Source organism: Oryctolagus cuniculus, chromosome 3, assembly GCF_964237555.1.
Source record: "Oryctolagus cuniculus chromosome 3, mOryCun1.1, whole genome shotgun sequence".
Taxonomy (NCBI): Eukaryota; Metazoa; Chordata; class Mammalia; order Lagomorpha; family Leporidae; genus Oryctolagus; species Oryctolagus cuniculus.
In genome coordinates, this window is record NC_091434.1 from 11,727,872 (window position 1) to 11,754,405 (window position 26,534).

A 26,534-nucleotide genomic window follows, 5' to 3' on the forward strand; every position below is an offset into this window, starting at 1 on the left:
GATCTATTTTCAATTAACTTAATACATAGAAGATCAACTCTATACTAAGTAAAGAGTTCAACAAATCATACAAAAAACTGCTTTTGAACAGTTTTTTGATTTCTCCTTTGATATCTTCTATGATCTGTTCATTCAGGAGCATGTTTTTTAGTCTCCATGTGTTTGCATATGTTCTAGAGATGCCTGAGTTCTTGATTTCCAGCTTCATTCCATTGTGGACAGAGTAAATGCATAGTATGATTTTGATTTTTTTGAATTTGCTGAGACTTGCTTTATGGCCTAGTATGTGGTGTATCCCAAAGAGAGTTCCATTCACTGGTGAGAAGAATGTGTATTCTGCAACTGTAGCATGAAAAGTTCTGTAGACATCCATTAAGTCCATTTGGTCTCTAGTGTTGATTAACTGTTATTTTTTTTGCTGATTTTCTGTCTGGTTGATCTGTCCATTGCTGAAAGTACAGTATTGAAGACCCATTACTATTGTATGGGAGTCTATGTCTCCCTTGAATCCATTAACATTTCTTTTAAATAACCAGGTACCCTGTAATTAGGTGCATATACATTTATTATAGTCACATATTCCTGTTGAATTGATCCTGTAATCACTGCATAGTGCCCTTCTTGGTCTCTTTTAACAGTTTTTGTGTTAAAATCATTTTTTTCTGATATTAGGATGGTTACCTCAGCTTTTTTGTTTGTTTCTGTTAGCATTGAATATATTATTCCATCCTTTCACTTTCAGTCTGCATGTATCTTTGTTGGTGAGATGTGTTTCTTGTAGAAGCAAGTAGATTTTTTTCTACATTCAACCAGTTTGTGTCTTTTAACTGGAGAGCTGAGGCCATTTACATTCAAGGTGACTATTGATAAGTAACGACTTTGCCCTGCTGTTTTCCCATAAATATTTCTATTGTTTACTTTGGATTTCCTTTGTACTTTGTACTAGGGGATTTTCTGCCTCACCTTCTTTCATAGTGATGACCATGTTTCCATGTGTGGCACATCCCTTAAGCATCTTTTGTAAGGCTGGATGAGTGGTGACAAATTATTTCCATTACTGCTTGTTATGGAAGGTCTTTATTCACCTTCATTCATAAATGAGAGCTTTGCAGGTACAGTATTCTTGCTTGGCAGTTTTTTTCTCTTAAGACTTGGAACATATCTCGCCATTCTCTCCTGGCCTGTAGGGTTTCTGATGAGAAGTCTGCTATGTCTCTTTGGAGATCCTCTGAAAGTAATCTGGCATTCCTCTCATACACATTTTTTTTCTTTTTCTTTTTTTTTAAACTTTTATTTAGTAGATATAAATTTCCAAAGTACAGTTTATGGATTGCAATGGCTTTCTCTCCCCCATAACTTCCCTCCCCCCTACAACCCTCCCATCTCCCACTCCCTCCCCCATTCCATTCATATCAAGATTCATTTTCAATTATCTTTATATACAGAAGATCAATTTAGTATATATTAAGTAAAGATTTCATCAGTTTGCCCCCACACAGAACACAAAGTGCAAAATACTGTTTGAGTACTAGCCATATCATTAATTCACATTGAACTACACATTAAGGACAGAGATCCTACATGAGGAGTAGGTGCACAGTGACTCCTGTTGTTGACTTAACAAATTGACACTCTTGTTTAAGGCGTCAGCAATCTCCCTAGGCTCTAGTCATGAGTTGCCAAGGCCATGGAAGCTCCCTGAGCTTGCCAACTTTGATCTTATTTTAAAAAGGCCATAGTCAAAGTGGAAGTTCTCTCCTCCATTCAGAGAAAGGTACGTTCTTCTTTGATGGCCCATTCTTTCTACTGGGATCTCACTCGCAGAGATATTTCATTTAGGTCTTATCTTTCTTTTTTTTTTTTTTTTTTTTGCCGGAGTGTCTTGGCTTTCCATGCCTAAAATACTCTCATGGGCTCTTCAGCCATATCTGAATGCCTTAAGGGCTGATTCTGAGGCCAGAGTGCTGTTTAGGACATCTGCCATTCTAGGAGTCTGCTGTGTATCTTGATTCCCATGTTGGATCGTTCTCTCCCTTTTTGATTCTATCAGTTAGTATTTCCAGACACTAGTCTTGTTTATGTGATCCCTTTGGCTCTTAGTCCTATCATTATGATCAATTGTGAACAGAAATTGATCACTTGGACTAGTGAGATGGCATTGGTACATGCCACCTTGATGGGATTGAATTGGAATCCCCTGGTATGTTTCTAACTCTACCGTTTGGGGCAAGTCAGCTTGAGCATGTTCCAAATTGTACATACCCTCCCTCTTTTATTACCACTCTTATATTTAACAGCGATCACTTTTCAGTTAAATTTAAACACCTAAGAATAATTGTGTGTTAATTACATAGCTCAACCAATAGTTTTAAGTAGAACAAAAAAAATACTAAAAGGGATAAAGTATTACATTGTACATCAACAGTCAGGACAAGAGCTGATCAAGTCACTGTTTCTCATACTGTCCATTTCACTTCACCAGGTTTCCTTTTTGGTGCTCGGTTAGTTGTCACCAATCAGGGAGAACATATGATATTTGTCCATTTGGGACTGGCTTAATTCACTCAGCATGTTTTCCAAATTCCTCCATTTTGTTGCAGATGACCAGATTTCACTGTTTTTTTTAATTGCTGTATAGTATTCTATAGAGTACATGTCCCATAATTTCTTTATCCAGTCTACTGTTGATGGGCATTTGGGTTCATTCCAGGTCTTAGCTATTGTGAATTGAGCTGCAATAAACATTTAGGTACAGACAGCTTTTTTTGTTTGCCAATTTAATTTCCTTTGGGTAAATTCCAAGGAGTGGGATGGCTAGGTTGAATGGTAGGGTTATATTCATGTTTCTGAGGAATCTCCAGACTGACTTCCATAGTTGCTTAACCAGTTTGCATTCCCACCAACAGTGGGTTAGTGTCCCTTTTTCCCCACATCCTTGCCAGCATCTGTTGTTGGTAGATTTCTGAATGTTAGTCATTCTCACCGGGGTGAGGTGAAACCTCATTGTGGTTTTGATTTGCATTTCCCTGATTGCTAGTGATCCTGAACATTTTTTCATGTGTCTGTTGGCCATTTGGATTTCTTCTTTTGAAAAATGTCTAGTATTGAAGTGTTGTTGTGTTCCTTTGGGGGGTGTCATGCTGTCTTCCTCATTCTTCCTTCTTGAATTGCTGCATTTATTTTTAGGCATTTGTGGAGATATTTGTTGTTTTTTTTTCCTGTGATGTTTTTTATCTTTGGACAATGCCTCTGTGGATTAGTGCAGTGTCTGCTGTCAGTGAATACCCTGAGATGTATACTGGCTCTGGCCAGGGAGCTCTGTTTTGTGCTTCAGAGTGAGGGAGTGTCCAATGTGACTCCCAAATTGGGTGTGCTAAATCTCCTCTCTCTCTCTCTTTTTTTTTTTTTTTAATCAGAGGGAGAGTTTATTCAGCTCTGTTACCATAGGCTCATGCTCACCTTCTCTCCTCCAAGGAGACCAATACTGAACACTAGCACTGTCACAAGAACTACACAAAGAATCTGTGCAGTCCTTGGTGTGAGCACGGATGCTGCAGCAATGACCTTCACCAGGGAATCAGGGAGCCAAGCATGTGGAGCCACTCGCATTGACCAAACCACACCCTGCACCCTCACACACAGCACAGTCACAGTGTTTTCACAGTCCCAACACACAAGGCTCCAAAAGTCATGAGCACCAAGCCCCTGTCAATTCTCTGAGCCAGACTCAGGTGTCTTCTCTTGGCTGGTTGCTGGGTGGTGCAGACATGAACTGGCGCAGCTGTTGTGTATGTCCAAAATGGTGCCCGCCCATTCCCTGTTAGTTACAGGACACTGGCACTGGGTGGGTGGGGAGAGAGAAAAGTGCTTCCTTTTTTCCCTTTATGTTGGCAGGTATACTGTCCCCCACAAGGCTCCAAGACAGACTTGCCAGGCTCTTCCTGTGGCATGTTGCCAGTGGCTCTGGCTGCTGCAGTCTGGTCTCACCTCACTATCCAAAGCTGGTGTTGAGGCTCTTGACAGCTGGGGTCCTGAGTTGTTTATATCCACAGCCTCCATGTGGATCTGCAGTGCCCCTCTAATTTGCATGGAGTTTCGTCTGCTGTTTTCTCCCTAACTCTTCCCTGAAATTGCACTCTCTCTACATTTTTAAAACTATCTTTCCCTAGACTAGAGCAGTAAGCTCCCTCCCTACTCCACCATTTTGGTGCCTCCCAGTATTGGTAAATTTTAACATGCATCTCTGGATAATTTGATTTAAATATATTTATCCAAATTCACTTTCTGATTCTCTATGATAATTACAAGGATTTTAATTTTTAACAGCTTTATTGAAGCATACTTTACAAACCACAAAATATATCCTTTGACAGAATACAATTCAAGGATTTTTAATAACTTTTTAGAATTATGCCACAATCATTATCACAATCAATATTAAACATTTCCATCATTTCCCTAATTCCACTTGTGGTTAATCCCTGGCCTCAACCTCAGCTCCAGGCAACCGTATATCTGTTTTCTGTCTCTGATAGCATTTACAGTGATTTATAGATTGATTCATTCACACATCATTTGTTTATTCATTCCATGAACAAGGATCTATTAAACATCTACTGTTTTTCAGATACCAAACTGATAACATATGTGTTCCAGAATGCCCAGTTTTCCCAATGGAAGATAAAGCTTCAAAACCATGAAATCTTACTGGAAATCCTGGAGGGCCTGTGCTTCCTGGCGACCCTGGGCTTCCTTTTGGGCCAGCTGCACCTTGTCCTCCTGCAGTGAATGAGTTATTAGCAATTCTGAGTAGCCAGAATAATACAGTGAATGATGAAAATAGAGTGTTTTCTTAGGAAAGAAAGACAATTTCTATGGTAAAACACACAGTGCAATAAGAGAATGCAGTAAATAACTGGAGGAAGAGATAATATTAAAAAAAAGAACTTTTAGGTTTTAGCTTCCTAAAATTCTCATCTTTGTGATTGTCAGACAAGCTTTTTTTCTGATGATAGTACACGCTTATTGTTAGAAATTTTTACATCAAGAAAAGAGTAAAATTCAGCCATGAATCTATGCCCAGCAAATGCAAGCTTTTTCATGTATTTGATGTGTCACACTATGACTCAGCTCCCTCATCTGTCAAACAGGGTTAACCACTGCACCTGCTTCCAGGGTTGATGTGAAGCAATGGAGGCACACAGGCGCCTAGAACAGAGCACTGACCAAGGGCTCTGACACCTGAGCTCTTGTTGATTAATGATAAAAAAGTTGACGATGGTGTCTAAAGACCAAGGTGGCAGAACCAAGGCCATGTGTGGCACCACGGGTGAGTTTCTGGTAGCCTGGGAGTGACACAGGGGCACCAATAGGACACTTTCTGTACCTAGACACTGACTACCCCTAGTCAGTTCTGCGACTGAAGAATGGGGAGGTTGACAAGCAGAGGTGGTGGCTGTTGGGAGTAACAGCGTTGGCGTGCAGAAAAACCTGTTCTGTCACATGGCCAAGAGAAGGCCATAGGTTTTGCGTTACTTAGTCCTTACAATATTGGCATTGTAGAGGTTGGCATTGTAGCACAGCAAGTTAAGCTGATGCTTGGGTTTCTCATATCCTGTAATGAAGTGCCTGGGTCTAGACTTGGCTACACTGTGCTGCTAATCCAGCATTCTTGCTCACGCACACCCTGGGAGGCAGTAGATGATGGCCCAGCGTGAACGGGTTTCTGCCATTCACATGGGAGATCCAGATGGAGTTCCAGACTCCTGGTTACAGCCTGGTCTAGCCCTGGCTATTGCAGGGTTCTGGGGGAATGAACCAGCGGATGGAAGGTCTCTCCTCTGTCTCTGCCTCTCTCTCTGTCAATGTATCTTTCAAATAAATTAACAAATTAATTAATCTTTAAAAAATAATGTTATCTTCTGAAAATTTTGTCCATCAAAAATTGATTTAGTGGCTAATATTTTTCAAAAATGACATTTTAGATAAAAATCTTGCTTTCTTCTCATGAGAAATTGAAGCATCTATTAGCTTAGAGTCAAAAATGATGCAAAGGAAGAACAGGCTTGAGCTGAGCCCATTTGAATGTGCCCTTATGCTTACCACACGCCTCATCACTCTATTGTCCCCAGCACTGAGGATACTGTATTTTTTTAAATTACTGTACTTATTTCCTTATGAATAAAGCAAAATATGGCAGTTCCTTTATATCCACAGTTTGACTTTCAGTTACTTGTGTTCAACAAAAAAAGAGTGAGTACAATGCATAAGATATCTTGAGATAGAGAGAGGAAGAGAGAGAACATATTCATATAGCTTTCATTAAAGTTTATTATAATTGTTCTATCATCAGTCATTATTAATCTCTCATTGTAGTTATATGTATAGGGTTTAGTACTTTTGACAGTTCTACTGTACACTGAGGGTCTTTGAATATATACCTTCTGAGATGAGGGGAAGGGGCTCAATGCTGTGCATACCCATGACTGTACAAAAGGGATAACATGAAAAAATGACCGAGAAGGGTCTTATCTTTTTAAAGCAAATGGGAGAGAATTTATTTCTTTAGGGAAGAAAAAGTGATATGTGTTTAGTGCAGCTCCTTAAAGTTATCTGCTAGTTCCCCATAGGGATCTGTGTTTATGATTCCTAGAACTAAAATGCAATAGAAAAAATTACCAGCTTTTATGTGATTTGGGCTAACTTTATGTGAACAGAGTATATGCTTTTGAAATTGTCCTCCCAAGTTCATGTAAAACTCATGATTCAGCAACCTAATACCTTTTCTGTTATGTATATGTCCCAGTGTGTTGACCCAGCTGTACTTACAAAACAGATCTGCATGCAAATGGTCTGTACCTGGGATTCCTTTTACACCATCTAACCCAGGCCGTCCTGGGAGGCCGGGGGCCCCGGGGGTGCACGGACACTGTGTGCACAGCAGGCCTGGTTCTCCTGCAATGGAACACAGGTACATTGCTCAGAAACTCACTCCAAGGCCTCTGAGAGGACACACAGTTCCTGACTACACAAGCACTTACTACACTTAAACTTTTTATATGTAAAAATCATCTGGGATGTTATACCTATTAGCAAAACCACCTCATCCGCTATATCCACTTACTTTATTGTTTTGACACACGTGCTTCTACTGAGAGAGGAAATTCTAAGAGTCTAACACCAAACATCTGTGATTTCAGGGTCTCCCTCCTCGCATGCAAGATAAAACTTCCATTGTAGAGGTATCCAATAATTTACTGTGTGGGTGCTAAATAAATCACCAACTTACAGATAAATAAATACATTTTAGCCAATACTTTTGGGAAATAAGCCATCCCTGCCTAGCTGCTGTTTGAGATCATTGTTGTCCCTGGAGGAAAACCGGAGATCACAATGCTGATGATGAAGCCATTGAACCAACCTTTAGGCCCATCAAGTCCTGGAATCCCTGGAAACCCTATATGGCCTGGCAGCCCACGGTCCCCGGGTGGACCCATGCGAAAAACGACATCACCTGTAAAAAGACAGGACCAAAGACATTGTTTTGTGTTTTCTCCAGTTAGCCAGTATTTAAGAAATGCCTTGTTTGATACGCATTTCTTTTAACTTGGTATTGGAAGCCAGGTCTTGAGTGCTGTTTTTTTCCCTCATTGTTTGTCCATATCAATTGAGTCTGCTATTTTTAAAGCAGCTCTTTAGGGAAGTTTTCCCCAATCTTCCACCTTGTCTGCTGCTATAACACCACAATGCAAGTTCATTCTCTTATATTAGTAAGCTGTGTTCCATGAACTAATTTTTGGTTTTGTGGTTTCAAATAAAGGTCGAAGACAATGCTGATGAAAATAAATATTTAAAAACAGTACCTACAGCTGTCTTGAAGTTTAAAGCAAGAAAGTAATGGTAAAATGCTTAATTTAGCTAGAACATGGTTTGTGGCATATTATATCCCCTTAACTACAAAAAGAATAACTCTTTGGTGTTCTAGTTTTTTGTATTTCTAAGACATCTGGAGAGTCATCTTTAAGCAGCACAATCCGATGGCAACTTTACGCCTCCTGTGGACTTACGTATGTACTTAGACATGTTCACACTCATTTCACACTTAATTTAACAACTATTTGTTTCAGTCCCCATACTAATATCAGCCTAGACCAGTAAGGAGCTTTGATTCTTAAAGAGGAAACTGACAAGCAAAAGATAAAGTGAAGAATTCTGCAGTGGGAATAAGCTTTGGAATGAATGCATATGGACTCAGTGGAAGTTTCTGTGGGACTTGAGGCTGGAACCAAAAGGCAGACAGGTGTTGCACAGGGAAGAACAGGTAGGAAGCATAGGGAACAAATGCCTGGAGATCCCCCAGGGGAGAGGAAGCTTGGCCTTCTGGTGGAGGGGGCAGCTCTGTGTCAGGTACCAAGGTCAGGGTCCAGATCCTGGCTTTAGCATTCATTAGCTTCATTAGCTTCATGAGGCCTGCACATCCACCTTGGCATCAATAAAATGATACTAAACCTGCAGCCTGAAAGAGGACTGGAGGATTTGAAGTTGTTAAAATCCCTGACATATGGTAAGGATGTTTGGTTTGGTTTAGTTTCATTTTTGCTTTATTTTCCCCACAGGTCTGTAACATAGCTTGGTAGATTTGTTCTTGAATATAGTATCTTTTTTATCAATTGGATAATTCCTTAATTAGCTCTTTTCCTCAAGGAAAGTATTTTTAAAAAGATTGCTCATATGACCACATACTTAATTATCTTATTAAGAGTTTTCCAGATTATTATTTGGGATTTTCTAGGTTTATAACAACATTGTCAGTAAATAATAAAAGTTCCTTCCTTTCTAAAACTGACCAACAAACAAGAAACTCTGACATGTAAGATTCTTAAGTCTTGAAGGCGGGTGGACTACAAACGCAGGCCCCAATGACCCTCCAGGAAAGGTGTTTGCCAGCATCCAATATGGGTGCTGGTTCAAGTCCCAGCTGTTCCACTTCTGATCCAGCTCCTTACTAATGTGTCTGGGAAAGCAGTGGAGGTCCCTGCACCTGTGGAAGACCCATATGGAGTTCCAGGCTCCTGGCTTTGGTCTGGTCCAGTCCCAGGCATTGTGGCCATTTGGGTAGTAAACCAGAAGATGAAAGACAGATCTCTCTCTCTCTTTCTCTTCCTCCCTCCGTCCCTCCCTAAAACTACATTTCAAGTAAAACAAAAACAAAAACAAAGCCCGATCTCTGTGTTCAGGAGAGTCTGTCGTACCTAAGAGCCAACATACAATGCTAAGTAACTCTGTGGGGGGATGGGAAGGAAAGGATGGAGGAAGTCTATGTCAGAACCCCTGAGTGCCAACTCAAACCCCACAGCTCCCTGATCTCTGACCCAGAGAAGTGGCAGGAATCCAGACCCCTGCTGCATGCCTCTGGCCTCTTAACTCTTACCTTGGGGCTTCCCTGCTGATACCAAGGCCTGGATGCCCCATGAATCACGCAGTCACTGTCTGGATATGTGTGTTAGTCCTGCCCTGCGGACCAAATCTTTGACTATGGGAAGCAGTAATTGGTTGACAAATCCTTGTCCCCCACCCCCCGCCCCCCATTCCCCTCCTGCCCTCCCTGGCAGACAGTATCCAGGGCTAAACAAATAGTTGCACTTGACTGAGGCCAACTTGATAACCACGCCTCCTTCTCTGCTTTCCTCTTTTTGTCCCTGCCTCTCACTCTGCTCTCTGGGAAACTCAGGCTACATTTGCAAAGCCATCTGTCCCCCATATTTTCTCTCATAGATAACAGAAGGGAATGCCATTGGAAAGATAACAGCGACCGCACAGACCGATGGCCAAGCTGTGGGTAACGTTTATTGCTTCTGATCTGCACACATGTGTCACTGGGCCATGTCTACCACAGGGGCCCTGTTAGTCATCTTTACCTGGTGGTCCTGGAGATCCTGGTGGCCCTAAAAGGCCTGGTGAACCAGGACAGCCTGGGGCCCCCGGAGGCCCCACTGCATCCTTCCCTGGGGGTCCTCGCTCTCCTTTTCTTCCTTGCAAGCCAGGCCATCCAGGAGCTCCTCTGGGGCCAGGCCTTGATGGTCCTCGGGGTGGGGGAAAATAACCATTTACTGAATTTTAAAACTATTTTCCAGATAATTATGTATTTTTCTTTCAACTGCAAAAAGAAACACATTCCTAAAGTTGAACTGAGGGGTATGCAAAACAAAACATGAATCAATGACCTTGGTAAACAGTCACCACACAGCAAAATGTAGTGTACCCCATCCTTACAAGACAATTTCCTTAAGTTATTCCTAGAAATCAAAACTGAGTTTGCAGTGCACTGTAGTCTTTTTATTGGAAAGGACTCCTGAGAAATTCTTTCATATATGCTCCTTTGTTGATGTATTTTTAAATTAAAGATTAAAGCATGCCTGCCTTTCAGAGCCCTGAGTGAGAAAGTTGTAATTGGACTTGCTTCCTGTGGATGGTCTTAGACATAAAAGGGCATGGTGGGGGAGGCAGGTGCCTCCTAGGAGAGAAGCTGAGCTAAGGGTATAAAACCATCTACTCCCAAATGGTGGGGATGTGAGGAGGGGTGCAGTCTTGGATCTCTGCTGCATAGCCAGTTTAACTGAGAGGAAGAGAGGTATCACCACCATAGGGCTCAGAAACCAGCAGGGCTAATACCCGACTGTTTCTTAGTATTTGATCCCCATGACAAATTCTTACGATGACCACGATTTTCTGCTCACTGGCATGTGAGCAGTCCAATTCCAGAGGGGCCTGGCAGTGGGAAGGAGGTCTTCCCACAGTCCAAAAACAACTTTTTGCCCCATTCCAACTTTCAGAGATATCCACTGTCAATAGTTTGATTTCTATTCCTCCACGCAAGTACAAAGGTACTTCAGAAAGCTTATGGAAAAAATAGAATTGAAAGATAAGCTTATTTGGGTGCAAAAAGATCTTGAAATTCATGCACAGTTTTTTCATAATACAAAATTTCCATGAACTTTTTGTATATTTTTATATTTATGGATTTATTTTTTACAGTGGACTATAGTAGACATATAGTTCCACAGTCTACAAAATTATGAAGTGGTTTAATATGCAACATCACATAGAGAAAAATAGTCGGTGTTGGGGCATCCTCTGTACTGGTTTATTAAATTTTTGCTCATTTTTCTTAGTTCTATTTACTTGAAAAGGAGCGTAATAACAGTTATAACTGATGGACTGCTATGGATCCATCCCAGACTCTGTTTTTCCTCTCCTGCAAGTTAAACACGCTAAAGACTCATGGACTAAAATCTAAAACTTCAGAGAAAAAGTATAAGCTAGGTATCCCTGTGCAACCTGTGATACATTGTGAGACTGTCATTTCAATCAACCTAATTACCTAAGCATTGTTGCTATCTGTGCCTCCTCTGAGTTTTAAGTCGTTGCTTGTACCCCAAAGTAGCCATGGAAATTCCCTGGCAATAAGATCTCTGCACTTAGTTAAAAACTCTGAAAAGTGAAAAAGCATTGTGATATCACTTTGTATGTGCTTCTACTTTTCTACTACAAATCACAAAGATAACAGTGAAGAAGGTGGAAAAACTTTTAGATCAATCAGTGAAACGTGTCTACATAACCAATTTAAAGTTACTACAAAGCAGTGCATCAAAATAGCATTTCCGTGTGTACCCCAAGAAACATGGACATACCAGGACTGCCAGGAGCTCCAGGGGGACCAACAGGACCTGGGAATGCACAACATTAATTACTTTATGACAAAGATATAAATAATCCCCTCTTAACTTCTGAAATCTTGGGTGGCAATGTAGTAACACATTTCCTACTCTTTCATAAATATTAGAAAACACATAGATAAACTGCAGATAGCCAACCTAAAAAGTAAAACTGCCACTTGACCATTTTCACCTAACTCAATAGAGATGATGGAGAGCCTACTCTGTGTTTGGCACTTGGCAGTGAATTTAGATGCCAGAAAACTAACCACTGCTAGAATCATGGATCTGCAGGTTGGCTTTGTAGTTCATGTTAGATCACTTCTAAGACAAAGGGTCAGCAAATGCTTAGCGGGAAATTTATTCTCACCCTGTGGGCCACGAGCTCCTTTGGGGCCTGGTGGGCCTGGAATTCCTTCATCTCCCTTTTGCTGGTATGTGTCATAATATTCTGTCTTAAAGGAAAAAAAAATGGATGAAGAGAAAATATAGCTATTTATGGAGAGCATACAAATGCAATTACTTCACTTTCTTCTTTATGGCCCAAAAGATATTTTCCTGACTTCATAGATCTATGTGCTAGTAGCAAAATGGTAGTCCCCTATATATAGATGGATTAATTTAAAGATGAAGTTCACCTGGGGTGGTGTAATGTTATAATTTGGATATGGTTTGAGTTTTACCCAAAGGGTCCTTATGCTGGGAACTTGGCTTTCATTATGGTGATATTAAGAGGAATAGGTGTGTTAGGGCCTGAGCTTTGGCACAGTGGGTTAAAGCCCTGGCCTGAAGCACTGGCATCCCAAATAGGCACTGGTTCTAGTCCTGGCTGCTCCTCTTCTGATCCAGCTCTCTGCTATGGCTTGGGAAAGCAGTAGAAGATGGCCCAAGTCCTTGGGCTCCTGCACCAGTGTGAGAGACCTGGAAGAAGCTCCTGGCTCCTGGCTCCTGGCTCCTGGCTTTGTATCAGCACAGCTCCGGCCATTGTGGCTATCTGGGGAGTGAACCAGCGGATAGAAGACCTCTCTCACTGTCTCTACCTCTCTGTAACTCTGTCTCTCAAATAAATAAAATAAATCTTTCTATAAAAAAAGAGGAGTGTGCACATTTGGGAGGTGGGGCCTGGTGGGAGATCCTCGGTCAGGTGGGTGTGTGCCCTCAGAAGAGATTATAGGATCCAGTTTCTTTGGAATCTTGTCTTGCCAATCTTTCTCCTGCAGGTACATGTGTGCTAGGCACTCACCAAAGACCAAACTGAATGAGGCTGTCTCATCTTGGACTTGCAGCTTCCAAAACTCTGAGCTAAACAATTGTCTGCCTTGGGTATTTCATTATAGCAGCAGAGAACACACTAAGACACATGATAGCATAAACTTCATGGGCTTTCAATTAGGAATACATTTTATGATGTGACTCAACTCTTATACCCACTTTTACATTTATACTGACAAACACATATACATAGCTATGTTTGTATGTACAGATATACAGGTAATGAAATTTCACAATGCAATAATTTACCGTTTTGACATAGGATCAACTCTGATATTTTTTATACTATCCCATTTTGCTGTTTTATCTTGCTGGTCCTGGTGGACTAAATTTGTTTCAAACTATGTGGGTACCCGCACAGGAAAAAAACATATTGTACACAGTGTTTCTGAAATTTAAAAGGACACTATTATCCTGCAAGAGTTGAGGAATATTGTTTCTGACATGCTCAGTGGACCCACTGTTGGTCTCCTTAACCATTTATTTCTGAAGCAGAGTTTCTTTTGTTAGTAGAAGCTGCAAACAGAGTTACTTGGAACTGAATATCAGAAAATAGACAGCTGGAAATGCTTATAATTCCCTCAAAATGCAATAGGCAAGTAGATTTCACTTATAATTCAGTACATTTGCCTTGAAGGAAAGAAGATAGAAATATGAAAAATTTGTTTTAAACTATTTTTTATGGACCAATTTGTTGATTTATTTAAAGATGAGGTAGCACAGAACAAGTAGTATAAAGAAAAAAGTATTATTAACAATAACATTAATGTAATAAGCCCCATCATGAAGTCTGCAATGACAAGTATGCACCTGCTGAGTGCTGGCCATTGTGCTATGTGCTTTTACAAAACTGACTTTTTTTAAAAAGATTTATTTTATTTATTTGAAAGACAGAGTTACAGAGAGAGGTAGAGACAGAGAGAGGTTTTCCATCTGCTGGTTCACACCCCAGCCTGGGCTGTGCCAATCCAAAGCCAGGAGCCAGGAGCCAGGAGCTTCTTCCAGGTCTCTCACGCTGGTGCAGGGGCCCAAGGACTTGGGCCATCTTCTACTGCTTTCCAAAGCTATAGCAGAGAGATGGATTGGAAGAGGAGCAGCCAGGACTAGGACCAGCGCCTATATGGGATGCCGGTGCTTCAGGCCAGGGCTTTAATAAGCTGCGCCACAGCGCTGGCCCCAAAACTGACTTTTAATCTCTCTGGCAACTGTATAAATGTGTTTGGGGGGTTCTACATCATTTTCTTTTGGCATAAAAATGAATATTGGGGGGACTCACCCTCAGCTAGCAAGTTAAATTGCTTAGCCTGGGGATACGGGGACTGCATTTTAACAGGCCCCTCTCCCCACCAATTCTCCATGACTTTGTTTTTGGCCACTCTGGGCCATTTTCTCCAACATATACAGTCAGGTACAGCACTCCTACTCAACCCGCAGAATAAGAAAACCACTGTCCTAATGAGGCAGAGATGAACGGATACTGTAAATCCAGGCCTGGGTCCCTTTTACTCCTCTCTGAAGCTGCAGAGTCACAGAAAGTGAAGTGTGGCCACCATGCACCTAGGAGTTGACAGTCACCCAACCCAAACTCATGTCAGCTTTGGGGAGGTGAGCTGTGTCTACTGCAATGGAACCAGCGCTTGGTTCTTGCTGCCCTTGGAATTAAACTCATGGCTGAGCTTCCGCTGCTTGAAAGTGCAGGAGATGTCTAACTGGGCCCAGGTGCAAGGGAGGAGGCTCTGCCCCAACCCTGAGGGCCCCAGCTGTCCGTGTGGCAGCCCACCTACTCTACCTGAGGACATAGGACTACCTTAGACCAAACATTTCTTCTTTTCATAGCCTAGCATGACTAGTGCAGGATGAGGACCAAGCAGGCTCAAATGGAAATGTTTATTGGCGGCCGGCGCCGCGGCTCACTAGGCTAATCTTCCGCCTAGCGGCGCCAGCACACCGGGTTCTAGTCCCGGTTGGGGCGCCGGATTCTGTCCCGGTTGCCCCTCTTCCAGGCCAGCCCTCTGCTGTGGCCAGGGAGTGCAGTGGAGGATGGCCCAGGTGCTTGGGCCCTGCACCCCATGGGGAGACCAGGAAAAGCACCTGGCTCCTGGCTCCTGCCATCGGATCAGCGCGGTGCGCCGGCCGCAGCGCGCCGGCCGCGGCGGCCATTGGAGGGTGAACCAACGGCAAAAGGAAGACCTTTCTCTCTGTCTCTCTCTCTCTCACTATCCACTCTGCCTGTCAAAAAAATAAAAATAAAAATAAAGGAAATGTTTATTGGCAAATGGACAAATAATCACAACTGTTCCTTGTCCTAATTTAATAAAAAAAGGAAATGCTAACATCTCTGGAATAATTAATGAGAAACACGGATTCAATTTTTTTCAAATACTTTGAAGGACTTAATGAAATATGACATTAGTAACATTTTTAAATTACACTTACTGGACCACGAAATCCTGGGGGGCCAATATCTCCTTTCCATCCCTAAATTGAAAAACAGTTATATATTATCAACATGTTAACCAAAACTATTTACATGTTTGGTATTATTAAAAAGAAAAATGTACATTAGAGGAATTAATTAATACTAAAAGTAAAGTCATTTAGATGTCATGTGAAAGCCAAATTAGAGGTAATGGGACAATGACTTTAAATTATTTTTCCAGAGGGCCTGTACCTGGGCTGGGAATCTTGTCTACAAGGTAGTGAAAAGCGGTTTCTTCTACGCCACCACCCACAGTGGATGGTCACAGGTATTGCACATTCCATTCTCACCCACATTTGAGGCACAAGGAACACCAGGCAGTGGGTTGTATGTAATTCCCAGTGTCCACCTGTAGCCATCCCCTCTTCTTCAAGAGAGCATTTTAGAGTCTACTGGAAGTGACGTTGTTAAAGGACCAATCCTGAATCTGCCCATCTACCTACAAGTCCACGTTATCAGGGAATGTCTGTAACAGATGTGGAGGAGTAGCATTCACAATTACTTGATCATGACTTTCCAGCTGAGACTCACAAGGTTCAGCTTCTGCTTGACCTCAAGTGACCAGAGATCTGCAATGGCAGGCCTCTTCCAACCCCTTCCTCACACATGCAGAGCTGAAGCCCCACTGGTCCTACATCAGCTTCAGACACATAGAACAAGTTTAATATCTTTTTCTGAAGACCACCTTCCAAATGCTAAGTAAAATTTCCATCTCTCTCTTTCCTTAATATATTAAAGCATTTTAACGAAGTCTATGTTTGCAATTCATTGTAACTGGGTCCAGGGTGTGCAGGAAAAGATGGGTAAGCAAGGCCCAACCAGCTGAAAAAGGCTGAAGACAGGATCTCAGGGAGGTGGTTACCTTAATGCCAACTTCTCCTGTTAACCCAGGGAAGCCCCTGTTGCCCTTGGCTCCCTAGAGAAAAGAGGAAAGAAACAGATCAGAGGACACATGGATCACTCACTCCTCAGGAAGCAGGGCAGTTAGAACGCCTACTTAAAAAAAGACTGGGACCAGCTGATCTCTTGTCACAGCAAAGACGTACAATGGTGATTCTCAAATGTGGCTTTTGAAAGCCGTGGGCTACTTGTTATTTTATAAATACTTAGTGGCTCTCAAGAATCCTTCTTCTAATAGGGCTACCGTTTCCCTGCAGCCATGCATCAGGTCATGTCTTTACCTCAGTGCCAGGGAAGCCAGGGGCTCCATCCTTCCCAGGTTTTCCCTAAAGCAAAAACATGCAATTTAATAAATATGGGCAACTTGAACAACAACAACAAAAAAACTCAAAGTATAAAGTTATCTCTGGACCTCAGGCAAGAATGCTTGAGTGAGGTCCCTCTCCCAGGTTTAGAAGGAATAACTGGTAATCACAGAACACACCATGGCCTTCTCTTACCAGGGGAGGCACAAGCCAATCAGGATGAACGTTTAGACTCAAAAGAAGGAAGAAAGGAATTAAACAGCTAAACGTAGAGCTGATGCTGCCTTTTCTAAACTTGGATGAAAAAGTCAAGAAAGCACTGAGCTGAGGTGAATAAGGAAATCCAGAAAGAGGAAAGTTTTCTCATTTTATGTATCTGTTTGAAATATTGGCAATGCCTTAAACCCCAGATGTTCCTGTATCTAAATACATGAGTAAAAGATATATTAGGGTATCCAGACATAACATTTAGGTTAAGTATCACAATTTATCTTTCCTGACAAATGAAAATCATCCCAGTTGAATGTTGAATATTTTTTTCTAGTATATCATTTTTAGAGTTTTTGCACAATAGGTGTGTTTAAGCCTTTCCAAACTGGAGCTGGTTTGGGTAGTAGGCTTCTGTTCCTTCTGTCTTGCCACCATCTCTGGTCACACTCTGCCCCCACTCCCTTTGGGAAGCTACTTTTCTCTCACTCTGGGTACTTCTAATGGGGCTGTCAATCACAGTGGCATGCTGCTCCATTGGCTCAGCCAGTCATGGCACCCTTTCCTCCTGACCATAGCCATTCTCTAGAGCAAGATATATGACACAAGCTGTGGCAATCGGATTCATTCTCTACACAGGGAGAAAAGAGACCCCCTCTCTCCTCACTGCCATGAACCTGAAGTTGCCTGCTCTTATGCCTCATTCTTTCTCCCCATCTCCCCTGACCTGAGAGAAGATCATCTACCAGTGGAGAGGATGAGACTGACATGCAAAGAGATGTGACAGTGATATGGAGAGAGTGTTCTGCACATATAGTTTCGGGCTCTGATGTTCTAGAAGACTGTATGGCCTTGAACATCTCAGATACCTGAGCAAATAAATTCCACCTCCTTAAACTTCAAAAATTTATTTTCTCTAACCTAAGCTATTTGGAATTAGGCATCTCATTCTTGCAACCTAAAGAGTCCCAAGTCCTGACTACTACTGGCTGCACATGATGCTGAATATGCAAATTTACCTGTGAGCCAGGTTCTCCAGGAGCACCCTTCTCAGAGCCGTAGGATTCTCCAGGTGGTCCCTGTATTAATTAAAGTGCTGTCAACTTTTACAAATTATTTTTTTTTACTTAGATTGCTTTTGATTAATTTGCACCTTCTGATTATTTTGCCATATTAAAGAATTCTCAAATAATGAGTCATCTTAAAGGGAAATCTCATTTATGAGTATTAATTAAAAACAATTGCTACAAAAGCAGAGTGTGAAGATCTTATACACGTAAAATAAAGCAAGGATTTCAACAAGAAATGGCCATAAAAATAATTCTGGTGTATTCATGATCCCTGAGGTCAAATGCATTTCAGCTTATAGTGAGATCTAAAGGTAGAACATCCATAAACGTATGCACTGAAGTCCTACTTTATGCATCACAGGAACAACGTGGATCTAAATGACCTACTGAAGGTCCAGGAGGTCCAGCTTCTCCCATCGCTCCCTTGTCTCCCTTCTCACCCTTGAGGTCCTGCCACAAAAACAATGCAAGGTCACACAAATGGATCCAACAAGACAACACTGGCAAAGTCCCCTATCTGTTCAACAAACTGGATTATAAACTACTAATGCAGCTTACGATAACAAAACCCAGTAGACCTTCCTGTTACTCACATGTCAAATATTATACCTGTGAACCTACTGAAAATATGTACTAACTTTTTTTTTAGAGAGAGTATCTTTTGGATCAAGCTAACAAACTAATTTAATTACTGAATCAGTTTTCTTGGAGTGTATTCAGATTATTTTGAATATATTTTACTTTCATTTTTAATATACTAAAATTATTTTCTTTAGTGTCAATGCTTTTCTGATTAAATGTTATAATGAGAATCTGATTCATTAATTAGATTTTTTGGGCCCTTATTATGCTTTATGGATTAAATTTTCTCATGTGAGTCTTCTATTGTGGTCACAATTTTTTTGAATTGCAAACATTTTTCCTGGGTCAAATCTAGATATAAATTTTGCCAACAAAAATTCAACCTCCCATTTCTCAGACTATGATGTTTCATGCTTATCAATTTTGTTTTTGTTCAGTTATCTTTCTCAGGTCAATTTTTCTCCCATATTCAATGCTAGTTATTATTTTGGTGATATTAAATTTTACTGTGTTTTGTTTTAACTCTTGTTAGTTTTTTTTTTTTTTTTTTTTTTTTTTTTTTTTTTTTTTTTACAGGCAGAGTGGACAGAGAGAGAGAGACAGAGAGAAAGGTCTTCCTTTTGCCGTTGGTTCACCCTCCAATGGCCGCCGCGGCCAGCGCGCTGCGGCCGGCGCACCGCGCTGATCCGATGGCAGGAGCCAGGAGCCAGGTGCTTTTCCTGGTCTCCCATGGGGTGCAGGGCCCAAGCACCTGGGCCATCCTCCACTGCACTCCCTGGCCACAGCAGAGGGCTGGCCTGGAAGAGGGGCAACCGGGACAGAATCCGGCGCCCCGACCGGGACTAGAACCCGGTGTGCCGGCGCCGCTAGGTGGAGGATTAGTCTAGTGAGCCGCGGCGCCGGCCTAACTCTTGTTAGTTCTTTTTTGACCATTTAACATGCCTGTATAATAATAGAGAAGGCTGGGTGTGGGGTGTATAGGAACCACTTCACAATTTTTGTTTTGTAAATTTAAAACTTCTGAAATCAAAGTTTTGAAAAAGAAAGCAAAAAATAACTGCACTGGGGGGGGGGTGATGACTATAGGCTTTCTTTTTGGCATAATGAAGAGTGTTCTGAAGTTGACTGGTGATGGTTGTGCATATAATAAGAGCCACTGAATTGAACACCAAATAAGTGAATTGTATGGAATGTGGTATAAGTCAAAAGAGCTATAAACTACTTAAAACTAAAATCTATGAACTATATACTTTAGTTACAAGGGTACAGTTTACGATCAATTAATACATGTATCTCAATCAAGTTATTATTTCAAGTAGTTAATAAGTTTAAAAGAGAAGGATGGCTTATATTTGTTTCTTAGTTAATCCACAAAAAGCCTGTTACCCACCCCCTTACTTCTTCATCCCAACTCCCAGACATTCAGGGTCATTCTAGTGTCTAGGATTGGCATATTATATTGTGGATTCACTTCTTTTACATAGTCAACCCAGTTCCATACCCTGGTGTTTTTAACCCTCCCACAGTGGAACCAAGACACAAAAGCTAATGTCACTATGATGTGGTCAAAGTGAGATCTGGTGAGGAGGGGGGCCATCATGTCCTTGGTGTTACAGTGGTAACAGTGTCCCCTATGATAACAATGCCTCTCTAGCCCTGTCCTTAGTCATTACCACCCAACTGAACCATACACCGTTTTATTATCATTCATTTAAAAATGTTCACTGAATTCCACACTAGGGATGATGGGGGAGGGGACTACAATGGTGAACAAAATCAGACTCTGGCTCCAGTTCCAGGAATCTTTAAAGCCACTTGTTTCATGTCTTCCTCATCTATTCCCAGGTTTATGAACGAAAGTTAGGGAAGGAATGAAACTTGGATGTTCAGGTTGGCTAATGGCTAGATGACAGAGCTTGTGCAGGAGACAAAAGGGAGCACAAAGACTTCATGCCCAAAACTGGAAAGATTACCCCCAATCACAAAGTTGCAGAGTTACCGTTCTGTTAGCTGGACCCGTAAATGTCACAATAACTGTTCCTGGTGGTCCTGGGGGTCCTGTTAATCCTTTCACACCCTAAAGACAAACACATCCAGTTATGTGAGACAAGAACATCCTCAACACTTCAACTTCACTGTGTTGGAAAAGTCTGCTATCCCTCTTCAGTTCTTACATAGACGATACATCAAACGAAAGCCTATTCATCTCAGCTTGACTGGTGTGGGCTGATATGCTACGGAACTAAAAAAATTTTTTCTGTGCTAATAAACCATGGTATTTACATTACCTGATCGCCTTTTTGTCCTATCACACTATCACCCATGTGACCCTGTACGAAAAAACAAAACCAAATTATTTAAAGAAAGAATAGTCTAAACTCATTATAATTCCAGTATTTGTAACTGAACATTCATATTTTAATCTTAATTTTAAAATTGCAAAAGTTATTTTATCTGTTTTTTAAAACATTTTATTTATTTATTTGAGAGATAGAGCTACAGACAGAGAGCAGGAGTGAGGGGAAGAGAGAGAGAGAGAGAGAGAGAGAGAGTGAGCAAGAGAGAGAGAGATCTTCCATACGCTGGTTCACTCCCCAAATGGCCACAATAGCCAGAGCTGGGCTGGTCCAAAGTCAGGAGCCAGGAGTTTCCTCCAGGTCTCCCGCATAGGTGCAGGGGTCCAAGCACTTGGGCCATCTTTCTCTGCCTTCCCAGGCCACACCAGAGAGCTGGATTGGAAGAGGAGCAGCTGAGACACAAACCAGTGCCCATACAGGATGCCAGTGCTGCAGGCAGAGGCTCAGCCCATTACGCCATAGCGTTGGCCCCATTATCTGTTTCTTAGAGAAAAACAGCAATATGTTTCTTAAAGAGGTAGAGTTCTTGAGGTACAGAATGCTTAAGAGAAGCTTAATATTTTGCTTAAGATAGCAAATGATGACATGAGGTGGTGTGGGGTGCGGAAGGGACCCAGCTCAGAGGATATTTTCTGATTGTACTACTACTGTGCTGGCTGCCTAACTTAATGATGGCTACATAACCTCCTGCTTTCCTTAACTGCCTACTTCACACTCTAATATATATTTTTTCTTAAAAATAAGAACATCATGATTTTGAAGTTAAAAAACAGAGAAGCTAGAATTCCAGCTACTTGACTTCGCTAGTAACTTAGTGCCATAAGTCTAGTGTTATTTTGCTTATCTCCAGTGACTATGGCCAATCCATCATGTTAAGTAATATCTTTTCTTTCATGCTCTTCATTATGCAGATTTTCCTTCATTAGCCCAAAAAAGTGTAGAAGAATCCAAAGATTTTAAACCTCAGCTCTTCCATTTACTATCTATTGGATAATTCATTTAATCTGAACCTATCATGCTTCCCAGGGTATATATGTGCATGTATGTCCATCAACAAAATAATAAATGTGCAAACACTTGGGGAATTACACTACACATGAGGCAACTTAATACTAAGTCAGACACACTATGCTTAATATTAGTTTCCTAGTGGGGCTCTGCCTCCTTCAACCTTTTTTACCCTTAAACCAACAATTGGGCCTTTTTTAATAAAAGCACATACTGAACCCATTTATTGAGCACGCATAGTCATTTTGGAAGATTTTGTGAAGCAGCACATTACAAAAATTTGTATCAGGAGCTGGCATTGTGGCATAGTGGGTATAGCCACCACCTGTGATGCTGGCATTTCATATGGGCATTGGTTCAAGTCCTGGCAGCTTCACTTCCTATCCAGCTCCCTGATGATGTGCCTGGGAAGGCAGTGGAGTATGGCTCAAGTCCTTAGGCCCCTGAAATCCATGAGAGAGACCCAGAGGAAGTTCCTGGCTCCTGGCTCCTGGCTCCAGCCATTGTGGCCATTTGGGGAGTGAACCAGTGGTTGGAATTTCTCTCTCTCTCTCTCTCTCTCTCTCTCCCCCTCTCTTTCTCTTTCTCAGCTCTGCCTTTCAAATAAATAAATCAATCTTTTTCAAAATTTATAGCATAAAGCATGGGTTGACCAGTAAGGCCATCAGCAATGGAAAATCTACAGATTGGGAATCCTTGCCTTTTCCTTCTCCTTAAGTCTTTTTATTAGAGATCAAGTTAGTGCAGTACTGGGAAAGAAGATGCAAGAGCTGCCAGCCACACGCCTTCCTGGCTGGGAATCCTTGACAGGGACTCACATGAACAGGGCCATGAGGGTTAGGAGGTTCACGTGGATACAACACGTAAACTGGGATCTACCTTAGGTCCTCTAGGTCCTGTGACTCCGGGAAGACCCTGGAAAAACCCACAAATTAAAATTATAACAGGAAAACTACCCAGCCAGAAATGTCTTTGAAATACTTTTTGTTGGAACTAATTAGTTTACATAGTCCATAGCCATGGTGACTTCATTCATACTCACAAAGAATCCTGGAGGGCCAGGTGGGCCAACAGGCCCAGGAAAACCTGCAGGGCCTGGGAAACCCTTTAAATGAAGAGGAAAAGAAGAGTCAGCTTAAATTTATTTCTCCCTTAAAAAGAATTAAATGCTTTAAAATATTTCAATAAAATCAGAAGCGCATACCACCTCCCTTCCAAGCGGCTGCGGTCAATGACATTCAATACCAGAATGTGTGCTGCTTGTGTAACGTTGCCAGAACCATCCTGGTAAGTCTGTTGCCAGGAAACTGAGCAGAGTAGGTGCTTCCCTCAGAAGTTTTTGACATTTTGCTTCTTGCTCTCTCTCTCCCTTCTTCTCCCTCTGTCCCTCTCTGTTTTTTGGATATACCTGGTCTAACTTAGGGCAATCTGCCTGTCCTTCCCATGCCTACAATCCTCTTTCCCCAGATAACTCCGTGACTCACCTTATCTTTCTTTACTATCTTTATGAAATTGTTATCCTACCCCTTAGGTCTTTGCCTGTCCAAAGCTGTAATCTACCTTCCCGGCATTATTTTATCTCCTTAGCACTTGTTACTGTCTAACGTACTACAGAGTTAATAATCCAGCACATAACCAATATTCCTTTTATAAATGAATGTACATTACTTTATGTTCAGCACTATTACAATGACTAGTAAATAAATGACAATAAATAAACGTCTAAATATCTCAGACTACTACTATACCCGGTTACTAGATTCCCTGCTTTCACCATTGAACACTTACATGTTCCCTAGGCAAAAAAGCCAGGAATCTTTTTAGAATCTTTTCTCAGAAGCCTATAATGGCTTCTTACTGCATTGCTCTTTTACAACTTCCAGAGCCCCATCTGACTTCCACACTCATCCTGAGTTAACCTGGTTCACGCCGTATAGCTCAACAACCTCAACTCAAACTCTCATCAGGAAAATACCCAATCTCTAACCTAAGTTCTGAACTAAGTGAAATATTTCCTGGTTAATTAACCTGGAAATTAGTCCTTGTGGAGTCAGAGGATCCCTTTAAATTGCAAAATAAAGTATGCACAGCCCCAAAGGTAGTTGTATTTCTTTTTACCCATTCTGGGTAACCCTCACACAGAGAGGTCAGTAAGGCAAACTATTCAATGGGAGAAGGTTGTGCTTAAATAAAGCCCTTTTGTGGACTGGCATGAAAATTTTAAAATAGGGCTGTGGTTTAACATTAAAGTTTTCAACGACATTCATTGTTTAATACAAACTCATGCTCAATTTTAACAGATTACAGACTCCTTCTTAGACTCAGGGAGGCCTGGGTGACTAAGACTTAGGAAGAACTTAAAAGATATACACACAAAATCACGCTCAAATATCATCATCATGCAATTTCTTTTTTTCAACTTAAAAAAAATATGGAACAAATTGCATGTATTTCATATTTACAGTTTTAAGAGCATAATGATACTTCCCATCATACCCTTCCTCACTCCTACCCTCCCTCCTCCTCCTTTTATTTTTCTTTTAAATTTTTACAATGACATACTTTCAATTTTCTTTATATTTAAAAGCTTAACCATGCACGTAATAAATAATTCAACAGGTCCTAAGTAGAAAAACCTCTGTTTCTCAAGAGTATAGATAAGGGCTATAAAATTAATCAAATCTTATAATGTCAATTTTGCTCACATACATTACTTTTTTGTACTCTGTATATTGGTTACCACAAACTAGGGAAAATACTAGTCTTTTTTGGGACAGGCTTATTTCACCAAGCGCAACGGTCTCCAGTTGTATCCACTTTGTTGCAAAGGACAGAACATACAGTTTGTTATAAGATGAATGTTTCAGAATGAAAGGAGGCAGACCTAATACCACAAATATGTATTTCTATTAAAATTTTCTTAAGAGTGAGAAACAGAACAGCAGGGAATGGGGTAAATGAAAGATGGAGATGATAGAGATGGAGACAGAGGGGGAGCCTTTCTTGGAAGGGCAGTACCTGAAATCCTGGCATTCCTGGCAACCCAGGGTCCCCTTTTCCACCAAGTTCTATATCTTCTCCTTTAGCAGGAGCACCCTTAAAAATAAAGAAGCTCAGCAGTCATCATCAGTCATGATATTCTATTTTCAAAAAGCCCTTTAAATACTTGTTGAAGTCACACTGCTTCAAGGATAAAAATGATTTCCAGGATAAATACCGAGAGAAAGATTTAGGAGCTTTTGTTATTTCATCCTGAAGAATTCAAAGCACTTTTGGATTTCCTAAAAACTGAAGATGCACTGTAGAGGGGGAGTGACACAGGGATCATCAAGCATCTCCCGACAGACCAAAGGTGGTGGCAAAGCTGGACTTAGAAGGTGGGGCCCTGACCATGACGTCGCATCTTTCCTCCTGGGCCCATTTCCCTGAGGGATGACATAAGACCTAGAGGCTGTTCAACAGGGATGCATGTCCTGTCCCAGCTACTGTGGCCTCTGAGCTAGTAAGTCATGGATCATGAGATCTGATTTATAATGGCTGAGATCTCATTACTTGTTAGGAAATTTTCTTTCTTTACTTGGGAGACAGAGAGGGACTTTGAGAGAGCCCACTGCTGGGTCACTCCCTAAATGCTCATAGTATGGGACAGGCCTGAAGCTGGGAGTGGGGAGCTCCATCCAGGCCCCCGATGTAAGTGGCAGGGACCCAGATATTCGAGTCATTACTGCTTCCCTCTAGGGTGCACCTCAGCAGAAAGCTGGAATTGGAAGCAGAGCTGGGCTTACACCCAGGCACTCTGATATGGGACACAGGTATCATTAACCACTAGGCCAAACGCCTACCCTCATGTCTCATTATTTGACACAAGTCCATTTCGTATGTACAGCTAGAGATTTTCAGTAAGAATATTCCACAAACAACGTACCTTTTGTCCTTTCAGGCCAGCAGCACCCTAGGAAAAAAGCAGCATATTAGCAACTACAGGCAAATCAGATGCACGTACTTCTACTTTCTGCTATTCTGCCCCCTCTCCCCGCCCAGTGTTTCCCACCGGCTTTTAGACAGGCTCAAACCTGTCCTTTGAGCCAAGCAATTTTCTCCTCTCCAATCCTCTTCTTTCATTGCACCTGTAAACTTCCCACCCTGTTCATCTCCCACTTGTTTTCTGTTCCAAATCTGCCTCCTGCCTCCATTCCATTCCCTGCTAAGGTCAGCAATGACTTTGATGTTTCAAAAGCCAAAGCCAAAAGTCAGTCTTCATGTTATTGGACTTCTGGTCAGCATTAGGCAGCTGTCTGGTGCTCTCTTCTCTGGAACATATCTTTCCTAGCTTCCATACTCTACCCCTCCTGGTTTTCTTTCTGTTGCTGGGGCTGCTCCTCATTCTCCTTGACCTAAGTCTTAGCTCGGAACCCCTTGCCTCCTCACTCTCCGAATCAACAAGAAACTGGGCCTTTCTTCTGAGCAAATCCAGCTGCCTATTATGTGTCTCTGTCTAGATACCTCAAAAGCAAAACAAAATCTCCAAATATAAACCTGGACTTGTAAATGTATTTAATCATGCCCTACCTATTAGCTGACTGTCTCCTATTGGCTCCCCAGTCTTCCCCAAGGTCACGAAAGATTTGTGTACATGGCCT

General features: G+C 41.6%; 1 protein-coding gene across 2 annotated transcripts in view; it reads right to left on the reverse strand.

Moving 5' to 3' along the window:
- Positions 1-26,534, reverse strand: part of COL4A3 (collagen type IV alpha 3 chain) — a 153,291-nt gene that overhangs the window by 49,230 nt on the left and 77,527 nt on the right. Inside the window, exons 8-24 of one of the 2 annotated variants that reach the window (XM_051849085.2) lie at positions 25,820-25,846; positions 24,913-24,990; positions 22,937-22,999; positions 22,774-22,809; positions 20,818-20,859; positions 20,529-20,606; positions 18,335-18,397; positions 17,897-17,956; positions 16,647-16,691; positions 16,328-16,381; positions 15,423-15,464; positions 12,085-12,169; positions 11,691-11,726; positions 9,918-10,082; positions 7,421-7,513; positions 6,859-6,954; positions 4,709-4,779 (exon numbers count right to left, since the gene is read on the reverse strand). In XM_051849085.2, coding sequence (XP_051705045.2) covers positions 4,709-4,779; positions 6,859-6,954; positions 7,421-7,513; positions 9,918-10,082; positions 11,691-11,726; positions 12,085-12,169; positions 15,423-15,464; positions 16,328-16,381; positions 16,647-16,691; positions 17,897-17,956; positions 18,335-18,397; positions 20,529-20,606; positions 20,818-20,859; positions 22,774-22,809; positions 22,937-22,999; positions 24,913-24,990; positions 25,820-25,846 — 1,134 coding nt within the window. Of the gene's footprint in view, positions 1-4,708; positions 4,780-6,858; positions 6,955-7,420; positions 7,514-9,917; positions 10,083-11,690; positions 11,727-12,084; positions 12,170-15,422; positions 15,465-16,327; positions 16,382-16,646; positions 16,692-17,896; positions 17,957-18,334; positions 18,398-20,528; positions 20,607-20,817; positions 20,860-22,773; positions 22,810-22,936; positions 23,000-24,912; positions 24,991-25,819; positions 25,847-26,534 lie in introns of those variants that run through there. The other variant, XM_051849086.2, reaches the window with a different exon arrangement.